Source organism: Lissotriton vulgaris, chromosome 1_1, assembly GCF_964263255.1.
Source record: "Lissotriton vulgaris chromosome 1_1, aLisVul1.2, whole genome shotgun sequence".
Classification (NCBI taxonomy): Eukaryota; Metazoa; Chordata; class Amphibia; order Caudata; family Salamandridae; genus Lissotriton; species Lissotriton vulgaris.
The window spans coordinates 1774749305-1774767164 of NC_141685.1; the positions used below are offsets into that span (position 1 = coordinate 1774749305).

The window sequence follows — 17860 nt, forward strand, 5'->3', positions numbered from 1 at the left end:
ACCACCCTGAAGAAATACTTTCCCAAAGCAACAGATGGCCTAGTACCAGCTCTCTTCTAAAGTAAATGAAACCGTTTATTTTAGACAGTGACTTCAGGGCTGCTGTTTAAGCCCTCATACTCTCACAGTTGGTTGATGGTAACGCCATGCTCCCTGGCCTCCCTGATGCCACACTGGCACCACTTAAGGGCATCTTACATGCTGCTGAACATTTTATCAAGTGCCTGAGGAAATATGATCACATTACCTCCATTGTGATAGCACTCCATTGACTACCCTTGCTGGTTCATGCCATTTTCAAAACCAGCTGCAAGATTTACAAAGCTGTGACTGCCAGCAACCCCACTTATCTTATTGAAACGCTCACCATCTCTGGTGGTTCTTGGCACAACAAGGACACCATTAGACTGCAAACTAAGAGAATATAAAAAAGAAAAAAACAAGGCATTCAGGATCTGGAACAACATCCCAAAATCCATCAAGACCTCCCAACGCTGCTCCCATTTAGGAAATAGTTTGACTCTCCTTTTAAATGCACACTACCTTATAATACATTAACAGTCCGGAACCCAGCCACCTCTATGTATACTTGTTTTTGACCCTGTGCAATGCTCCGCTGCCTTTTGGATAGTTTTGCAATACACAAATACCATACACATACAGTTTTAGGGGGAAATGAAGTATCTCTATCGGTAACACATTATAACCTGTTTATTAGAATATGGCTATTGTAATAATTTTATCTCTCTCAAGGTCAAGGAGAAGGGAAATTTGCTAACTAGTAATCCCAGTTCTACTAAAGTGAACTCTGCATTGACATTTTAAACACTCCTCCTTTGTCTGGGGATATAGGAGGAGTAAATTGATTGCATTCCAGGCCGGATCCTACAAAAGGAACTGGGGCATGATGGGATCCTACTGGAGTGTGCTTCATTAAAATCTCAAGACTGCAGTCTAGGCATTATATTATCACTCTTTTCTTTCATTATGCCTTCAAAAAATCTTTCTGGAATAGTTTGTTGTCATTTTAAATAGCATTTAGCCAATCTATCTTCCAGGTAGGCTATCAAAGATATCTTCTTTTTCTTTAATTGTATTTTCTAAATTATTCAATGTATTTATTTTATACCTTGATGTTGTGCATGGGCTGGCTATTGAGTGCTTAGGACTTCAATGGGGTGTTCTGTGATTAAATGTAAGCAACTTTTGAACAGTCAGTAACTGATGCTTATGCTGGTTAGCCACTACACTAATTGTGTTGCACTTGCTTGTTTGTAAAGAAACGTCAATTCAGATAGCTTATCATCCTTGTTTCTCTCAATAGGAAAACATTGGGCAAGTGAGGCAAATTACTTTGACACCGGTAACCACAGTGGAGAAGGTAAACAAACATGTTATCAGTTTATGAAGAGGAATTGTAACTTAATATTGCACGTTACATATTTTAAGTAAAATTGTTGTAAATGCACGTTTTTAGGGAGGCGTTTTCGTTCTTGTACTGTAAACAGAGTATCCTTTAATTGATGTTTCTGTCACTTTTCTACAGATCACTACTTGTTAGCACCAGATTTGATGGGAAAAAATGAAGTCCCAAACTAAGTTCCACCTTTTTCCTACTGATAAGTCTTAAGATCTGTCCTATGCTCAAATGACACAAAAATTATTCCCTACACTTTGCTGCAGTTTGTCCTGTTTTTTGTTGTGTGTATCAGGCTGTTGGTGTGAGCTTTCCATTTTTTGACTGCCTTTAGCTCTAAGTTAGGGTAAAGCAGTGCGTAATTGATATGCTAAAGTAGCATCATGCGCTCAGCACAGACTAGAATTGTGCACCTCCTGCCATCACTTGTTGACTTTCATTCTAGGTACATCATAGCTACAAATCAACTAAACTTGTGTTCCATGTGAAGCTGTAATCCTTCATGCATATTCTGTTATAGTCTCTGCGTGAATGAATTCCTTTCACAGCTAAAAATCTGTCACTTTGCAGCTGAAAGGAACAGGAATGCTAATAACCATTGTCAGTTATTCACACCACCACAAATATTTACGAAATCAAAAGAATGGAAACAGACCTCAAATAAATGTGAGCACTGTAGACATGTTACCCTACAACATTAGGTTAGTTGATAAATTACCGGAAATTATTAAACAAGTCTCAATGCCGAAGTTTTGTAGGGATTCATTGCTTTAGCTACCCCTTAGGTAAAAAACTTTCACCTTTGAGCTTTTGTTGTACTGCTCCCAACCATCTATAAACACTGGCCCGCCCACAATCCTTCATCTAAAACAAAATAAATGTCTAATGGCGTTTACCTTCTCCCCAAACCCTCTCCTCTGCAGGTATCACTTGCTTTGCTCGTAGGTCACTGAGCGAAACACTCACCAGTGGCAGTCTGACATTTCTGCTCACTATGTAGATGCTGTTTGAGCTGTGACCCTCAACTTTGTAGGAAGGGGGAGTGAGTGGTGTGCGTAAAAGTGGCCACATGCCTGGCGTAGGAAGAAGATCACAGCGATTGTCATTGTACTTAAGCTGTTTCCCATAGTGGCACCCCTGCGCTTATGGTCTGAGGCTTTAGCATCCAAGAGAGTCCTGTTCCTTGTCGGACAACATGGCAGTGGTGCAGGCCATCAATGGACAAGGGGACAAGTGCCCCCTGGTTCTTTGTTTACTAAGGAAGTTAGTGAGAGCTTGTCTGCGCAACAATGTTGAGTTCAGGGTGAGATACATTTAGGGAGTCAAGATCGTGGCAGCTGACAGACTCTCTCGTTTTCAGTGGCTCCTTTTCTGGGAGGCATGGCTGCGAGTGAGAGCAGAGATGACCCCCTTCCCTGCACACCTCTGGTATATTCTCCGGTGGAACAGCGCTTAAAGAAACTTGGAGAACTTTCCCTTCCACCGGTGACCAAGAGGCAGTATAAGTCCTATGTTTCCACTTTTTTTAAAGTCTCTGGGGGGTAGAGTCAGGATTAGACTCCGCTGGAGCACAGGGTTAATTTATTTGGACTGTGAACAAAAGAACAGGGGAAGATCTATTCCTGGGTCACAAGCCACTTGGCAACTGTGAATCACAATGCAAAACGTATGGGGTTGCAGGATCCAGCCAACACCTTCCTCATTCGGGCTGATCTCAAAGGTTTGGGCTACAGAAGATCAAGGTACCAGACACAAGGGCACCTATCGAATTCAACACACTGCAAGTCATGATAGAGGCGGTTAACAAGGCCACAAATTCCCCCTTCGAGGCCAGTCTCTTTGCAGCGGCATTCAGCCTGGCATTTTTGGGGGCGTTTAGAATTAGCAAATTGGTATCTAGATCCAAAAAGGATGGGTCTGATTACGCTTTATGTAGCCAGGATGTCCAGTTGACAAGTAACTCTCTAAAGATACACTTCAGAAGATCCAAAACTGACCAGGCGGGGCGAGGGACAGAACTAGTGTAACAGCCTTTGGGGGACAAAAGGTACTGCCCAGTTGCGCTGGTCAGCAAATATTTAGCCATCCTCCTGAACTCAGCAGGCTATTTTGTAATCCATGCTGATCTGGTGCCACTCACAAAATTCCAGGTGGACCGGATTATGATGACTTACTTGGTGTTGTCAGGACATGCTCACCCAGACAAGTTTTCTAGTCATTCTTTTAGAATTGGGGCAGCCACCGTGGCTTTCAAGGTTGGCCTCTTTCCGGAGCACATTAAAAAGGTAGGACACTGGGACTCGCGTTGTAAGCTCGTGAGGAGTTGAACGGGCTCAGAGGGGAGGGTTAGACACAAACAGAGGGATATGCTTTTTTTTTGTTTGTTTCTCCCGCCATCTTAGCCATATCAGTGACTGTAGGCCCTCAGTAACCTAGACTCCCAAACTAACTCTTTCCCTTGCCATTGTCAGTCACGATCAATCACTTTCTGTGATCTTCTCTCTAACTCCCTTCTGCTAATCACGCAGTCCTTCAAAAGCCTCCCCTTTGACTGGCCCATGCTCTTGCTAGTTTGCGACAAGGTTGTAATCTGTGCAGCCTCCAATGTGGAAGCAGTTAGAACCTCTTGGTTAAAGGAGATGTTATTGGAGTGTAGGAACACATTGATCACATTCATCATACTGATGAACTGGTATGAAGTGCCACAGCATAGTAAAAATAATATATTGTAGTGTAGATAATATATATTTAGTATGTCTCGCAGAGGGATCGAATCGCTTCCAGTGCTGCCCTGACACCACAAAGTCCAAGGTTAGACTTGAATTCTCTAGACAGGAGTTGGCGTCACCTCCAGCAAGGTTCAGAGGCAGAGTGCAGCTCTGACATCTTCTGTTAGCCTTTAGCAATCCGTTACAGTAATGCCGCTAGTGCTGCTTTCTGCAATCAACAGTAAAGTCCCATTCTCAAGTGCCCAAAACCTGAGAAACACCACAGAAGGCTAACATAACTCGTACCTCCGACATAACATCAATGGCATACTGCTGTGGAGTTGTGGGGTCGTACTATTTTCGGCTCCACTAGCGCAGCTCTTTGCTCACTCAAACAGTGTGTCTCTTGACTGTCTACTTCTCCCCTATGGGACTCTTCTGAGTCTTCTATCTTCCACCTCTGAGGGTGCTTGTGTTGACCTCCATCTTATCCCTGACAGCCGTCATCTGGCAGAATTTATCATCTGCTTGGCCCTGTAGACTGCGGATTCCTTAGGCTGAGCTATGGCGGGTTCGGTTGCACTATGCCGCCATGCTTGGTTCCGGGATGGAGTCTTTCCGGAGAATATCAGGTAACGCCTAGTTGACCTACCCTTTGATGGGGTCCTTTTGTTTGCCCACGCTGATTAGGCCGTTCTGCGCCTCCTTGCGCGCTTTCGCCCTCCCCCATAGGTCTGTTTTTCGCAGGTCTCAAATTCTCATGTTCTGGGGTGGTTACCCTTTCATTTAGCGTCCACCAGTTGCACTATGCGTTTTTGGGCTGGCAGTGAACCTACTGTGGCGGTGTTATACAGGTTGTTTGTATTCTGTCCTCTGACTGTGGTTTACCCTAAGAGAGGTTCCCCTGTTTTTCTTGGGGGCGTGCTATACTCCAAGTGCGGTACCTGTATGCTATTGTGTAGCTCCGCCATGCGGGCATGGAGGTACCTTTGGGCTCTCTATGTCTACTGACGCCATTATCTTACCATTGGACGGTGTTCAGTGTTGTGCCTTTTGGCACTGTCTCCTGTACGCCATTGGTCTCACCTTGCTTGAGACTTGCATATGTGCCTCATTCGCCTCTTCTAGAAGTTTTCAGTGTATTTCAACACACTTCTAAATGCAGCTACCTCCTGCCACGGGTGCACTTGGTGGGTTCCTCGTGGTTCGCCCCTTTTTGATATATATATATATATATATATATATATATATATATATATATATACCCTCGGATTGCTTGTTTTTTATTAGCACGTTTATAGTGCACTTCGGTGCCTTTTCCTGCATCTTCGGCAATGAGGGTTCCTAGCGTTCTGCTCCCTGGGGTGGACCTCCGCTTCTGGATGCTCTTTTCCTGGAGTTCATGTACTACACAGTCCCTCTCTTCTGTGGGGGATGCATTTCCCCTACGGGTCGGAGGTGGTGGTCTGGAGATCTGAGGTTCTTCTCAACAGCCATGCATGTTCTTCTTCACAGTTCCTATTGGCACCTTCGGTGCCTCTCATGCCACTCCCTTCAGGTGTGTCTTTTTTTCTTTGGGTATCACCCTAATCTGTCTGCTGTGCCTCCTGGACAGCTCCTCTGATGCAGGTCGGCCCAGGTGCTGCGTCCCTGTCTCTCATGGGTGAGTTTTCTCCTTTACCTTTGAACTGCCTTATTGGGCAGTCCTGTACTCAGCTACGCCACCTTGTTGTCTCCGTGGCTGTCTGCTCTGTGCATATTGTTGTGGTCCGCCTCTGCATGCATCAGCGTGGTACTGTCCGCCCCTGTCGCCTTTTCGTGACTCGGTGTGCACTTGGCGTGTCTTTTGTTCCTGCCTGTACTTCTTAGTCGTTGCTCAGTTCCTGCCTCTTGCCCTTCGCTTTCTGGATGCCGCCTCTCCGGCCTTCCTTGCGTGGGCTAGCCTAGTAGGCTCTGGTTACGGCTCTCCATGTGGTCCTCTATCTTTGGTTGGTGTCAACTTAGTGCACCATCGAGCTCTGGGAGTAGTCCTTCTTCCTCCCTCCGTTATGAGTATGGTTTCGCGCCATTCTGGCAGTCTTGTGATACCTTGTCTCCCATTGTCTTTTGCTCTCCAGGCTGCTTGGGTTGCTGACTGACTGCCCCGCCACATCTTTCCCCATAGTCCGTCACTCTATTGCCGGCTCTGTGCTTCGGGCACTTTCTGTTGTTCTGTCGCAGATCCACCTCTCCCTTGGGGTATGGCTGCGATATCTATTCTAAGTTGAGGAATCTGCAGCTAGATGTCTCTATCAGATGTACAAGTTACTTAACTTCGGTAATGATGTATCTGGTAGAGACGTTGTCTAGCCTCAGATTCCTTAACGCCCACCGATCCTCCCCGTTCTACAAGGACCTTGCCAGGTGGGCATCTCCACTTTGCCCCTTTCAGTTTGCATTGGTTTTGATCCAGGATGCTCACATTGGTGCAACCCTTTTAAGAATTGCCATATGCAGCTGCCTTCCACCAAGTGGCTTCCTTTCCTGTAGAGCGGTGCTTTTTGATTCACCTTCTCCAGGAGGATGTTATTCTTCCCCTGTTGCCTTCCCTCCCGCCTTCTCCATCGACTCAGGGCTCTAGTCTCCTCTACAATAGTCTTCTTTGGGGATCTGCTGGGCTGTGTGTCGGCCTTCCATTACTTTAGAGGAAGTGCCATTCTTTTCATTAATCCCACAGTGGATTGTTGCTTTTCCTGTGCTCCGCCCTTGTTGGCCGGCACAGTTCTGTGTGGTAATAAGTCTACCTTGATCTGTTGAGATATTCTCCCCTTGTTACTTAGCCTTTTGGGAGGGTCCACGATTTGCTTCCGAGGTTCTTTTTCAGGGCTTTGTTCTTCCTGTACTACTTCACTTATATGTAGACTGTGTCTGATACTGTCTTTTATGATGGTGTTTTCCACCACCCGCCTTCTTTATTTTACAGATTTTTCATCCTTCGCACACTGTTCCCATACGTTCACAGTTTTGTTGGTGGCTCCGCGTTGTACCACAGAAAAGTTTCTCAGAAGAAAACTGACGTCAGCGTACCAGGATGGACTTGTATGACCTAGCTGACATCACGTGGACGACGTCAGGGCGGGGTCGTGTGGCGCCGCCCCCCAGCGCACAAAGGTGCTGCTGCAAATAATTTTCAGGTTCCAGTCTGACCCCTGGGGATATTCTAAGTTAACGAATCTGCGGCTAGACAACGTCTTTACCAGATAAATCGTTAGCGAAGATAAGTAACTAGTACTTTAGCACTAATCAAAAGCAGAGTAAAGGGAAAATATTTGACCGACCTCTACTTATCCACATGTGGACCAAGAGAAATTAACTTTTTGGTGAACCTGAACTCCATAACATCATCTCTTTCAAGTACATTAACAGTATAGGGTTCAGGCATCTGCCCTATTCTGATGTGGGTCAATTGCTAAACCAGGCCCCATTTGACTGCAGCCACATGCCAACATTTCTTGACTCCAGTTTTGGTTCTGTCTATATCCCTGGAGAAAGATGTCAGGAAGATTTTTTTTCTGCATCTTGCCAGCAACCTATACGGAGTTGTTGCTCAACAGAGCAGTGTGAGAAAAGTGTAAATCGGTTCCCATTCCTGCTCGATGACGAGCAATATAAAACTAGGAAGATCTTGGCAAAAGGCAGCGCACCCCTTAAACTTGCTTTGAGTGTATCCCTGAATGTGGCGGTCTGAGGATTTCACCTTGTTGGGATATGGACAAGATGATTTAATGGTAAAAGGGACTGCTTTTGACTGAATGTGCAGGCCAGAATGCTGATCATGCCCTTCGATGGTTAGAACTTTATCAACAAATAAATTAGGCAAGTTGCATCTTTCAAGACTAATAAGGGCTAGATGTAGGTAATAGCAAATTACCGAATGGTAAATACCGAATTTTACCGATTCGGTATTTACTAATCAGTAATTGCTATGTAGGAAAAAAAATTGGTAAAAATGCAAAATCTGTAAGATTCGGTAATTACCGATTCGGTAATTACTGAATCAGTATTTGCCATTGATTCCAATGGGCCTTAAAGCCCATAGGATTCAATAGCAAATACCGTTTCGGTAATTACCGAATCTGTAAAAATACCGAATTTCCAAGGGGGACAGGGTGTCACTTTGACACCCTGTTGCACCCCTGTTTCTGGCTTGTGTGCCATGTGGCACACATACATGCCCTTAGGGCATGTATGTGTGCCACATGGCACAGGTGTACATGCACAGATGTGAATGTACACAGAAATTCGAAATTTACCACCCAATAGTATTGGGTGGTAAATAATGAATTTCTAAAGGCCTGTGGCACTGTAAACTGTGCCACCTACAGATTGAATTGCAGAATCGGTATATTTACCGATTCTGTATTTTACCTATTCTGTATTTTACCGAATCTGTAAATATACCGATTCTGTAATTTTCTAGCCCCCTACATTACATTACCCAAATACCGGTCCGTCTCTATTTCATGAGCTGAGAGGCTGGTACACACAAAGTTATTCCCCCTCAGCTACTCCAACAGTGGTCTTTCTCTGCTGCAGCACATGGGGACAGAAAGACCTCAGGTCCCTTCCAGCAGGGCTGATTGTACTGCTGATTGTAACAGACATAATGCGTCCAGTTGGCTTCATTTGGGTGAGCTAAGAGCAAATCCCATAAAGCCTCAATTTTGGACATAATCACCTTGTACTGGTGGATGATGGACATGTTCACATTTGGTCACACATTGTATTTTACAGAGCAACTATCCAAAACCTTCAGGGCATGCAGAATCAGAAGATTAGCCTTATCAACTAGAAATAAAAGTTGTTCTTAGTAAATGTGCAATCGAATCAGTACTGATCACGAGAAACACCAGGGGACTCTGCATGTACTTCCTGGGATATTAGAAAGACCAATGTTTTTGTTCCATGAAGAGCTGCGCTTTCTGAAGAGGTTATTCCTAGAGCATTCATTTAAGATGATAATGCAGACACAGCTAATAACTTAGCTGCAGCTAATCACTGTATGTCATTTTTAAATGTCAAGGACTACTACTAATACTGGGTCTTCCTGGAGTTCACATAGGGCAAATTAAATTGATTTTTCAAGAATTTTCCTTGAGACCGGAGTTTTCTTGAAGTGCCTGGCATCCATGGCAGCTCACTTCTGAATCAGGCATGTCCCAGGCTTCAGCTTCTTGGATAACTGGCTAACATTATTGTTTTTGGAAGAGTATTAGGAGGTTGTGCTAAGTGCACACAGCTTTTCAAAGCTCTGGGGTTGTTTGTCTGTCTGCTTCCCTAGTGACCCCATCTCTATTGTCTCTTGTGACACCATCTTAGGAGATTGTCTTTCTCTGCATCAACCTGGTTTTCAGGTAATGCAGGAAACAGCTTGTGGAAGGAGGACACGGGCCTTGTTGGTTTGCCTGTGTTTTTACACCCACACGATAAAAAACAAATTAGGTTAAATATGCCTTATAAATAGCTAGAGAGGGTTTTGGCATTGCCGCTTTAGGATTGCAAGGTTATTCAAGAGTATGATACACCAAAAAACGTGATAAATTTCATTGCTTTTGTGTAGCAAATTCCCGTCATTCGTATTATTTCACATCACTTTCATCATTTGGTTGCCTTGAACAGTGTTAAGAGTCTTCTTGACTGGATTCAAAGAGTCTAGTGATATTGTGTTTGGGAGTGTAAAAGTGTTTATAGGCGACTCCTATTCAATAGTGACCGGCAAGGCTTGAGTAGACTAGATTCTGTTATGGAACTGTGTGCATCATTATGTGCATAGATGCATGTGCTCAAGCACATTCTGTTTGTTACATTTAAGTTGTATGATAGTCTGTTTTTCTGCTTCAGGTGATTCTTTTTTAGGCATCTTTCCCTATTATTCGGGTGTGCAGGAATTACACCTTTACCTTAACTTTTTCAGCATGGTTTATATGTAGATTTATTAGAAAATAGATGTGGCAATATAACTTGAATAGATGTTCAGCTAATGTGGCAAATGTTTATAGCATAATTTATGCTATTGGTGTAGGATGCGGTGTGAGCACAACCTGATCTGGATGTGCTGTTGAGGTGGTGAATGTTTAGACATTTGGATTTTCTTTATTAATGAGTTTGTTGCTAATCTTTAAATTCAGAATCCATCTATTATGGTATCCTGTCTGTAAGTGTTGCAGTTTGTCCCAGAGGGCTAGTTTCCGGCCTGTTGGGGGTGTGGGCTCTTCGCAGGTGATGCTGCCCGGGTATTGCCCCCCTATCCACCGTTTCCCGGTGAGGGGGCGTCAAGAGCACAGATGGAGACAAATGCGGCTGCTTTGCAGGCCTCGCTGGCTTCTCCTCCTCCTCCCACTCCTGCTACTTCGGCGGATCCCTTGCATGGTGCGGGGCCCTCCTCGGTGTTGCCGGTGGCTCCGGGGCCGACTGGCTCAGCTCCAGACTTGAAGGATGTGGTGCCGTTGGGGTGCGGCCCTTCGTGAGGTCCCTCCTTCAGACCACGGCGCCTCTGCTTTGCCGCAAACTCCTGCTGGAGTCCATTTGGTGTTGCGGGAGGTCGCCGGGGCTCGGGTCGCATCCCCGAGCCCCTATGGACAGGCGAAAATCTAGTCTGAGGCCGAGGTGACGCCGCTACGACGCCGGCCGCTGTTGGCCCTGGTGGCGCCACAGGGGTCCTCGTACCCCCCTCGTCCCATCATGGGTCGAGGCTGGCGGGGGACGCCTTGTCCCTCCCCGGACCCCTCTCGTCTCTTCTCGCAGGCGGCTGCCCCACAGGAGGTCGAGTCGGCCTTGGCGCCGCCATGGGGTTCGGTGGGCCCCTCTCGTCTCCTCATGGGTCAAGGCTGGAGGGGGTCTCCTTGTCACTCCCTGGGTGCCTCTCGTCCTCCACGCAGGCGGCTGCCTCGTTGGAGGTAGAGTCGGCGCCGTCCCTTGACCACCTCGGCTCTGGCCCAGCCCCGGTCTCCTGCGTTGTGTGATGTGGCAGAGGCCTGTCCGGAGTCGCCTCTGGTGTTGGACGAATACGACGCCCTGCTCCAGGTTGCGGGCTCTACGGCTCCGGACAGGCGTCAGGTCGTGGACTCTTCTTCGGACGTCCCCTCTTCCCTGGAGGTTGGGCGCCTGCTGGTGTTGTCCTCACCGGAGACGAGCCGCCACATCGTGGCTTTTTCCCCGACGTCTTCTAAGGGTAGTTCCTCGCCGTCACCGCGGCCGCAGTTTTCGCCTGAGGAATTGCAAGACCCCCACTCCTCGGTGCCTCTTTCTCCTTTCCTGGCCTGGCCCTTCCCCGCTCCGATTGGCTTAAAGGATGGCCGCCTTAGCTTACAGCCCGTCGCCCACAGATGAACTGCTTTCCCCACCGCGGGGCCCTTCGGAGGCGGGTCCGGCCTTCGCTCGCGCTGTTTCCACGGCCGTGGAAATTGTGCGCATGGGTGACCCTGCTGCCCATTTTGGAGGTTCACCATTAGGGCTCTGGTGGTAAGGAACTCCTGCTTCCCTTTGAATGTTCGCTCCATTCTTCTCTTTTGGGGACTTGGAGCCGTCCCGCAACGGGGGACCCAGCACCTCCCAGCACAGCGTGATCCGGTGTGTCTTTCCCTCCACCCCTCTGCCAGTGGGCCCTTTTTGCGGACTGCATTTCCCTCCCTGCCATCGCTGTTGTTGCCACCATCACGGGAGGCTCGCTGGCTGGACTCTTGGGGGCACAATATGTTCTCTTCAACCAGTGCAGCTCTGCTGGCCCTTAACACTTTGTGTGCTGGCTAGGGCCACCTCTTGTTTGTGGGTCTTGGGGAAGTCCGTTGGATCTGCAGCTTCTCAGGAGGGTGCTGGTGTTGATTTGCAGCACCATGCGTTAAAGGGCCTGGAGCTGACGGCGTTTATTCTACGCTCCGTTCTGGACATCTCGGAGGTGCTTGGTCGTGCCATGGCTGCTTCGGTTGCCTTTCGCCGCCATGTTTTGCTTCGGGACAGTGTGTTCCCGGAGAATGTTCGGGAACGGCTGGTGGATCTTCCCTCTTATGTTCCACGCTCCGGCATACACTCCTCCTCCCCTTTAGTGATCTGTGAGTTGATCTAGTTTTTGGTAGCTGTCTCTTTGTTGGGGCGGGTTGCCCCAGTTGTGAGATCTGTGTGATTCATGTGCCTGCGAGTCCTCCTTTGTTGGGACTGTGGCTCCGGTGACTGCTGGCCGGACCTTCTTTACTTTGTGTTTTTGCTTGGGTTATCTACTCCAGGTTGGCCCTGAGATTAGGCCTTCTGTTTTTTCTCTTTGGCTGCTTGCTAAGCCTCCGGCGGGATTTTTACCCGCGGATCTTTCTGTTGTCCTCTGCTGCGGAAGTTTCTTCCTAAGAGGGTTCCCATGTCTTGGGACTTGACATACCCTATGTGGGGTAATGGTAGCTGTTGTAAGCTTATTCTGTACTGGGGATTCTGTGTTGTGGTTGCCCTCTGGCCTCTGCTCTCCATGGTGTTTATGTACATTGCGGTGCAATTTCCCTATTGCTGGACTGTACTGCCTTGGTGGCGCCCCGGGATGTCCTTCTCCGGGGTCGTTGCACTGTTCGCCAGGTCTGACTTGCTGTCGGCGACATGGCGTTGTGGCTCTGGTTCTACTTCTTTTGGCCTGTGTGTGTGGACCCTATTTTGGGTGTGTCCAGGCTCTTCTTCACTCTTATGTTTTCAGTCCTGGAACTGAGATGGTTTTTGTGTTCCTCCCTATTTCAGGCTCAGCCTGCCTTATCTTCCTAGGTGGCTCTGGATCCTCTTCCGGCTTCCGACTGCTTCTGGCTGTCGGTGTCTTTCTGTCTGCCCTATTGCCTTCCGGCTGTGGGGAGTTCAGTTGCCCTCTTCGCGGGGTGTGTTCCCGTTGGGGGAAGCTTGATCTCTTTTCCCTTGTCTCCTTGGAGCATCGAGGGTGATCTGCCTTCTCTTCCTAGCTCTGTCCTTGGTTGGAGTTTGTTACCTTGAAGGGGCAAGGGGGTGCTTCAGCCTCCCTTTGCCATGCCTTTGTTTCCTCTGTTGAGTGTGAATGGGCTTTTTTTTTTTCTTCTTTTCTTCTCCCACGCCTCTCCTGGGGTTGGTGATCTGCTTGTGGGGGTTCACCTTGCCTGGGGGACCAGGTTCCCTGCCTTGTCTGTTAGACTGGTCCCCTGTAGGACCTCCTGTTATGTCCAGGCTGGTGGGGTCCTTTCTCAGACCCTCCTTCCCCTTGGGTATTGATAGGGTAACTATTCTACGTTAAGGAATCTGCGGCTAGTAGTCTCTATCAGATGTAAGAGTTACTTGCCTTCGGTAATGATGTATCTGGTAGAGACGATTCTAGCCGCAGATTCCTTCACGGCCCGCCCGTTCTGCGAGGACCTTTCGTTTGGTCTTCTGCACTCTCCTTCCGGTGGGTAGCTATGTCTTATGTGGGTGCATTCTTTCGCTCTTTGACGGGCTGGTCCGTCTTGTTGCTTGTTCCTTCCTCTTCTCTGATGCATTGGTGGGGGGGGTTTAACAGGTGATCTTGTGCTCCTCTTCTCTGGTTCCTCCAAGATTGGGGGGCTTCCATTCATTCTCTTCCCTCCCTCCCTTTCCTTTTTGTTCCTGAGAGTCCTGGCCCCTCGATTACCCTCTGGGTTGGGGTCCTCTGGCCATGCCTTTGCCCCTTGTTTCTTGGGGGGGGGGGGGGGGGGGATTTTTTATATAGCGCTGGCTAGACCCAGAGGTATCGGAGCGCTTTAAATGATCATGATAGGATAAGGCCACAAATGGTATAAAAAGCATAATAACAAAGTAAAAAACAACAAATTTACAAAATCAAGGAGGAATGAAGCAAGAGATGAAGCAGTATCATACTGGTAATATAGGTACATTTGATTACAGTAAGAAGGAGCAATATTAAAGGGACAGATATGGTATAGTGAGATGAGATCAGGAGTCATGGCACAGGATTAGCAACCCCAGTAGTAGTTAAGGAGGTGGGTTTTGAGGTCATTTTTAAAGCTGGCGTACAAGGGGTTATAGCGAAGGTTTTTCGGGAGGGAGTTCCAGATAGTAGGGGCATTTTCAGAGAAGGAGCGAGATTGTGTTGCTTTTTTTGTGTGCAGGTGAGGTATTAGGAGGAGGGCGTTGGAGCTTCTCAGAAGACGAGTGGTACCAGCAATAAGGAGTTTCTTGGATAGGTACTGCGGAGTGTTTTGGTGAGGAGCTGTATGCAAGATTGAGCACAGTTTTAATAGGAGCAAGGTGGACCTTGGGGATTCCGTTGAGGATGGCGTTGCCATAGTCAATGCGCGAGAGAACCAGTGATTGAACTGCAAGTTTAAAATCATTGATGGGTAGGAATGGTTTGATTTTCTTGAGGTAATGTGAAGAGGGCTCCTTTGGCAGATTTTTTGATGGGAATGTTTAGGGTGAGGGCGTTGTCGATAGTAATGCCAAGCGATTTGACAGAGTTGGACAGTGTGAGTGGGCAGTTGAGTGCATTAAGATCTGAGATCCACGATTGAATGGGGAGACGGTTCTTTTTAGGGGCGAAGAGGATGATTTCAGTTTTATTTGGGTTTCGTTTGAGATTATTTGACTGGAACCAGGTTTGAATCTTGTGAAGGGAGTTGTTAAGGTGTAGTATGTCAGCGTGAGTTTTAATCTTGTAATAGATGTGGGTGTCATCAGCGTATAGGTGGTAGTTGATGCCTGCTTGTTTCAGAATGAGAGTGAGAGGTTCCATAAAGAGTTTAAAAAGGGAAGGGGTGAGGATAGAACCTTCGGGGACTCCAAGGGAGACGGGAGAGGGGTTAGAGAGACAATTTAGAATTTTTATTTGCTGAGTGCGGTTTTGAAGGTATGAGGTGAACCATTTGAGGGCAGTGTCGTTAAGACCGAAACGGGTCATAAGAACATTGAGTAGGGCTGAGTGGTTGACTGTATCGAAAGCTGCGGAGAGATCCAGGAGGATAAGAAGGGAGGACTCTCCATTATCAAGTGATTGATGGATGTCATCGATGACAATGAGCATTGCCGTTTCAGTGCTGCAGCCTCTCCTGAATCCAGACTGAAGGGGGTCGAGTAGGTTAAAGTTTTCGATGTGTTTGTCTAGTTGTAGTAGGACACATTTTTCAAGGACCTTTGAGAGAAGGGGGAGGTTGGTGATAGGGTGGAGATTGTTAAGGTCATTTGGGTCAGCGTTTGGATTTTTAATTATGGGCGAGATTTGACCCAGTTGAAGGGAGGTGGGACACAGCCAGTGGAGAAGGAGGTGTTGATAATTTTTGTCCAGAATTGGGCGATGAATGTTTTAGGAAGGGGACAAGGTTGGAGGGTACAGGGTCTTTTGTGTGGGAGGACGGCTTTATTTTAAGGACTTCTAGCTCTGTGACAGGGAGGAAGTTGAGCAAAGATGCATTGTTCTTTAGTTGTGAGTCAGGGGAGTTGGTAGCTGGAGCAGTGGTAGGAGGGAGGTCTGTGGAGTGATTGGGGGTGCAGAGAAGAGGGAGGGTGACAGGGGTTGTAAGGGAGTGGGTTGGAGGATGGTTTTGTGGGTGAGAAGGATTGATCAATTTTGGCAATTTTTTCCAAGAAGAAATGGGCAATTTCGTCGCATCTGGCCGAGGAGGCTGTCATATTAGGAGGAGCTGGGGAAGTTTGATTACGTATTGTATTGAAGAGTTCCCTGGGTCTGTTTTTGGCACGATCTATTTGAGAGCGGAAGAAGGATACCTTTTGCTTGAAGATGTGTTTTTTGTATGTGTACCTAGCACTTCTAAGTTGAGCTAGATGGGTGGGAGAGGGTTGGTGTCTCCAGGTTCTTTCAGCTAGTTGGAGTGCCCGTCTTTCAATATTTAACTCAGTATTAAACCATGAGTTAGAGGGGATGTTTCTTTGGGTTTTGAGTTTAGGGGGTGCCAGTTCGTCAAGAATACCAGTGACAGTATTATTAAAGAGTTCAGTGAGCTAATTGGCATTTTGTGAGTCGGGAATGAGAAGGAGTTGAGCTTGGAGTTTAGATTGGAGAGCGTCTGGGGGGATACCTTTTAGGTTCCTAGTTAATTTCTTAGGTCTGTTAACTTTAGAGACGGGGAGGCTTGCCGAGGTATCTATGGTGAACAGTATAAGGTGGTGGACAGACCAGTCAATGGGGATGATATGGGTCACGGATGTCAGATCATCATTGGACAGAATGGCGTCGAGTATGAAACCTTTGGAGTGTGTTGGGGATAAGCAAAGTTGTTGGAGTTCGCTGATCTCAAGGAGAGTAGAGAGGAGGGAGATATTGGGGTCATTGGTGTCATTCCAATGGAGGTTAAAATCCCCAAGAAAGATATTTTCTGATTTGGTTAAAGCAGATTTCGTCAGGAGCTCAGATAGGTCCTCAATAAAGGGCTGTTGGGCACCTGGGGGGGGGGGGGGGCGATAGAAGCTGTGTAGGCGAATTGGGAGGGAGTTTAGGGTTGATAGTTCCGCTTCTAGGTATTCGATGGGCGGAGTAGCCTAGGTTAGGAACAAGGGATAACTGGAAATCATTTTTGAAGATAATGGCGAGACCACCCCCCCCCCCCCCACTCTGATTGGTCTGTCTTTTCTAAGAATCGAGTAACCAGGAGGGGAGAGTGTCGAGTGTGCTCGCCGAGTGGTCGTTTAGCCAGGTTTCTGTGAGGAATGTGATATCAATGGATTCACTCAGGATTGTTTCTGAGATTTCCGTGGCGTGTAAGACAGCGGATCGGCAGTTGAAGAGCATGCACTTAAGAGGTGTATGGTTGCATAGCGGGGGAGAGCATGCAGGGATCAACGTGAGTTGTGGTGGTAGTCTGGGAAAGAGGGGGAGGAAGGGGTTCGATTAGTACCTATAATAACCGGAATGTGGGCGTGGGAGAGTGGGTGGTTTGTGGTTGGTACATTAGGAAGGTAGGAGTTGTATAGGTTGGCAATGTCAGACGGGGAGAGATGGCTAGAGGTGCGGCGAGGTCTGAGTGCATCGCGGCGGAGAGGGATTGATCTTCAAATGTTGTGTGTGGTGTGAGGGATTTTTGAGGGAGGGTGGGAGGGGGTTTTATGGTGGTGGAGGGTTTTGGCGCGAAGGAGGATGAAACCTTTCCTGAGTCGGGTCAGTGCAGTAGTTACGTTAACGAGGTCACGTTCAATGTTTTGTAGGCTTTGGGCAATTAATGAGAGGTGAGATATCTAGGATGCGCATTCTGAGTTATTTGTGGAGGGAAGAATTGTGTGCGAGGGGGGAGAGAGGGTAGTAGACGTGTGGTGGAAGGCGATGTGGCTGGGAGTTTTGAGGTGTTCGGTGGTTAAGTTAGATCGGTCAGGTTTGGAGTAGTGTGGGTTCTGAGGCATGTGTTTCTGGGGGGGATAGAGGGGGCGTAGGAGAAAAGAGGAATATGGCCTGGGGAAAGGGGGTGGTCTTGAATATTTGTAGACGGTAGCATGTTGAGTGGGTGGAGAGATTCGGTGGTAGGTGAAGAGCGAGGGGTGACTGAGTTCTTAAGTGTCAGTGGAAGGGTTATGTTGTTTGGGAGGCAAAGAGTTACTGGAGAAACGGGTGATTGAGGGGAGAGGGCGGTGGCGTACGTGAGTGTTTGGGCCAGATCGAGGGCGTTTGGCGAGACGAAGGGATGTGGGGTCGTTGGAGGGGAGTGGTGAATGGGTGTTTGGGAGTGGGTAGGTGAGGAGTGAGGGGTGATGTAGCTGTTAAGTGTCAGTGGAGGGGTTAGGTTGT

The 17860-nt window shown here is 47.6% G+C and overlaps 1 protein-coding gene across 5 annotated transcripts in view; it reads left to right on the forward strand.

The window, feature by feature from the left end:
- The window catches only part of SCAF11 (SR-related CTD associated factor 11), an 867779-nt gene that overhangs the window by 764413 nt on the left and 85506 nt on the right, over positions 1–17860 (forward strand). For all 5 annotated transcript variants that reach the window (XR_015295546.1, XM_086919086.1, XM_086919088.1 and 2 more), the window contains exon 14: positions 1325–1381. Coding sequence is in view for 4 of the 5 variants with exons in the window: in XM_086919086.1 (XP_086775212.1) it covers positions 1325–1381 (57 nt within the window). In the remaining variant the exon portion in view is untranslated. The remainder of the gene's footprint in view (positions 1–1324; positions 1382–17860) is intronic.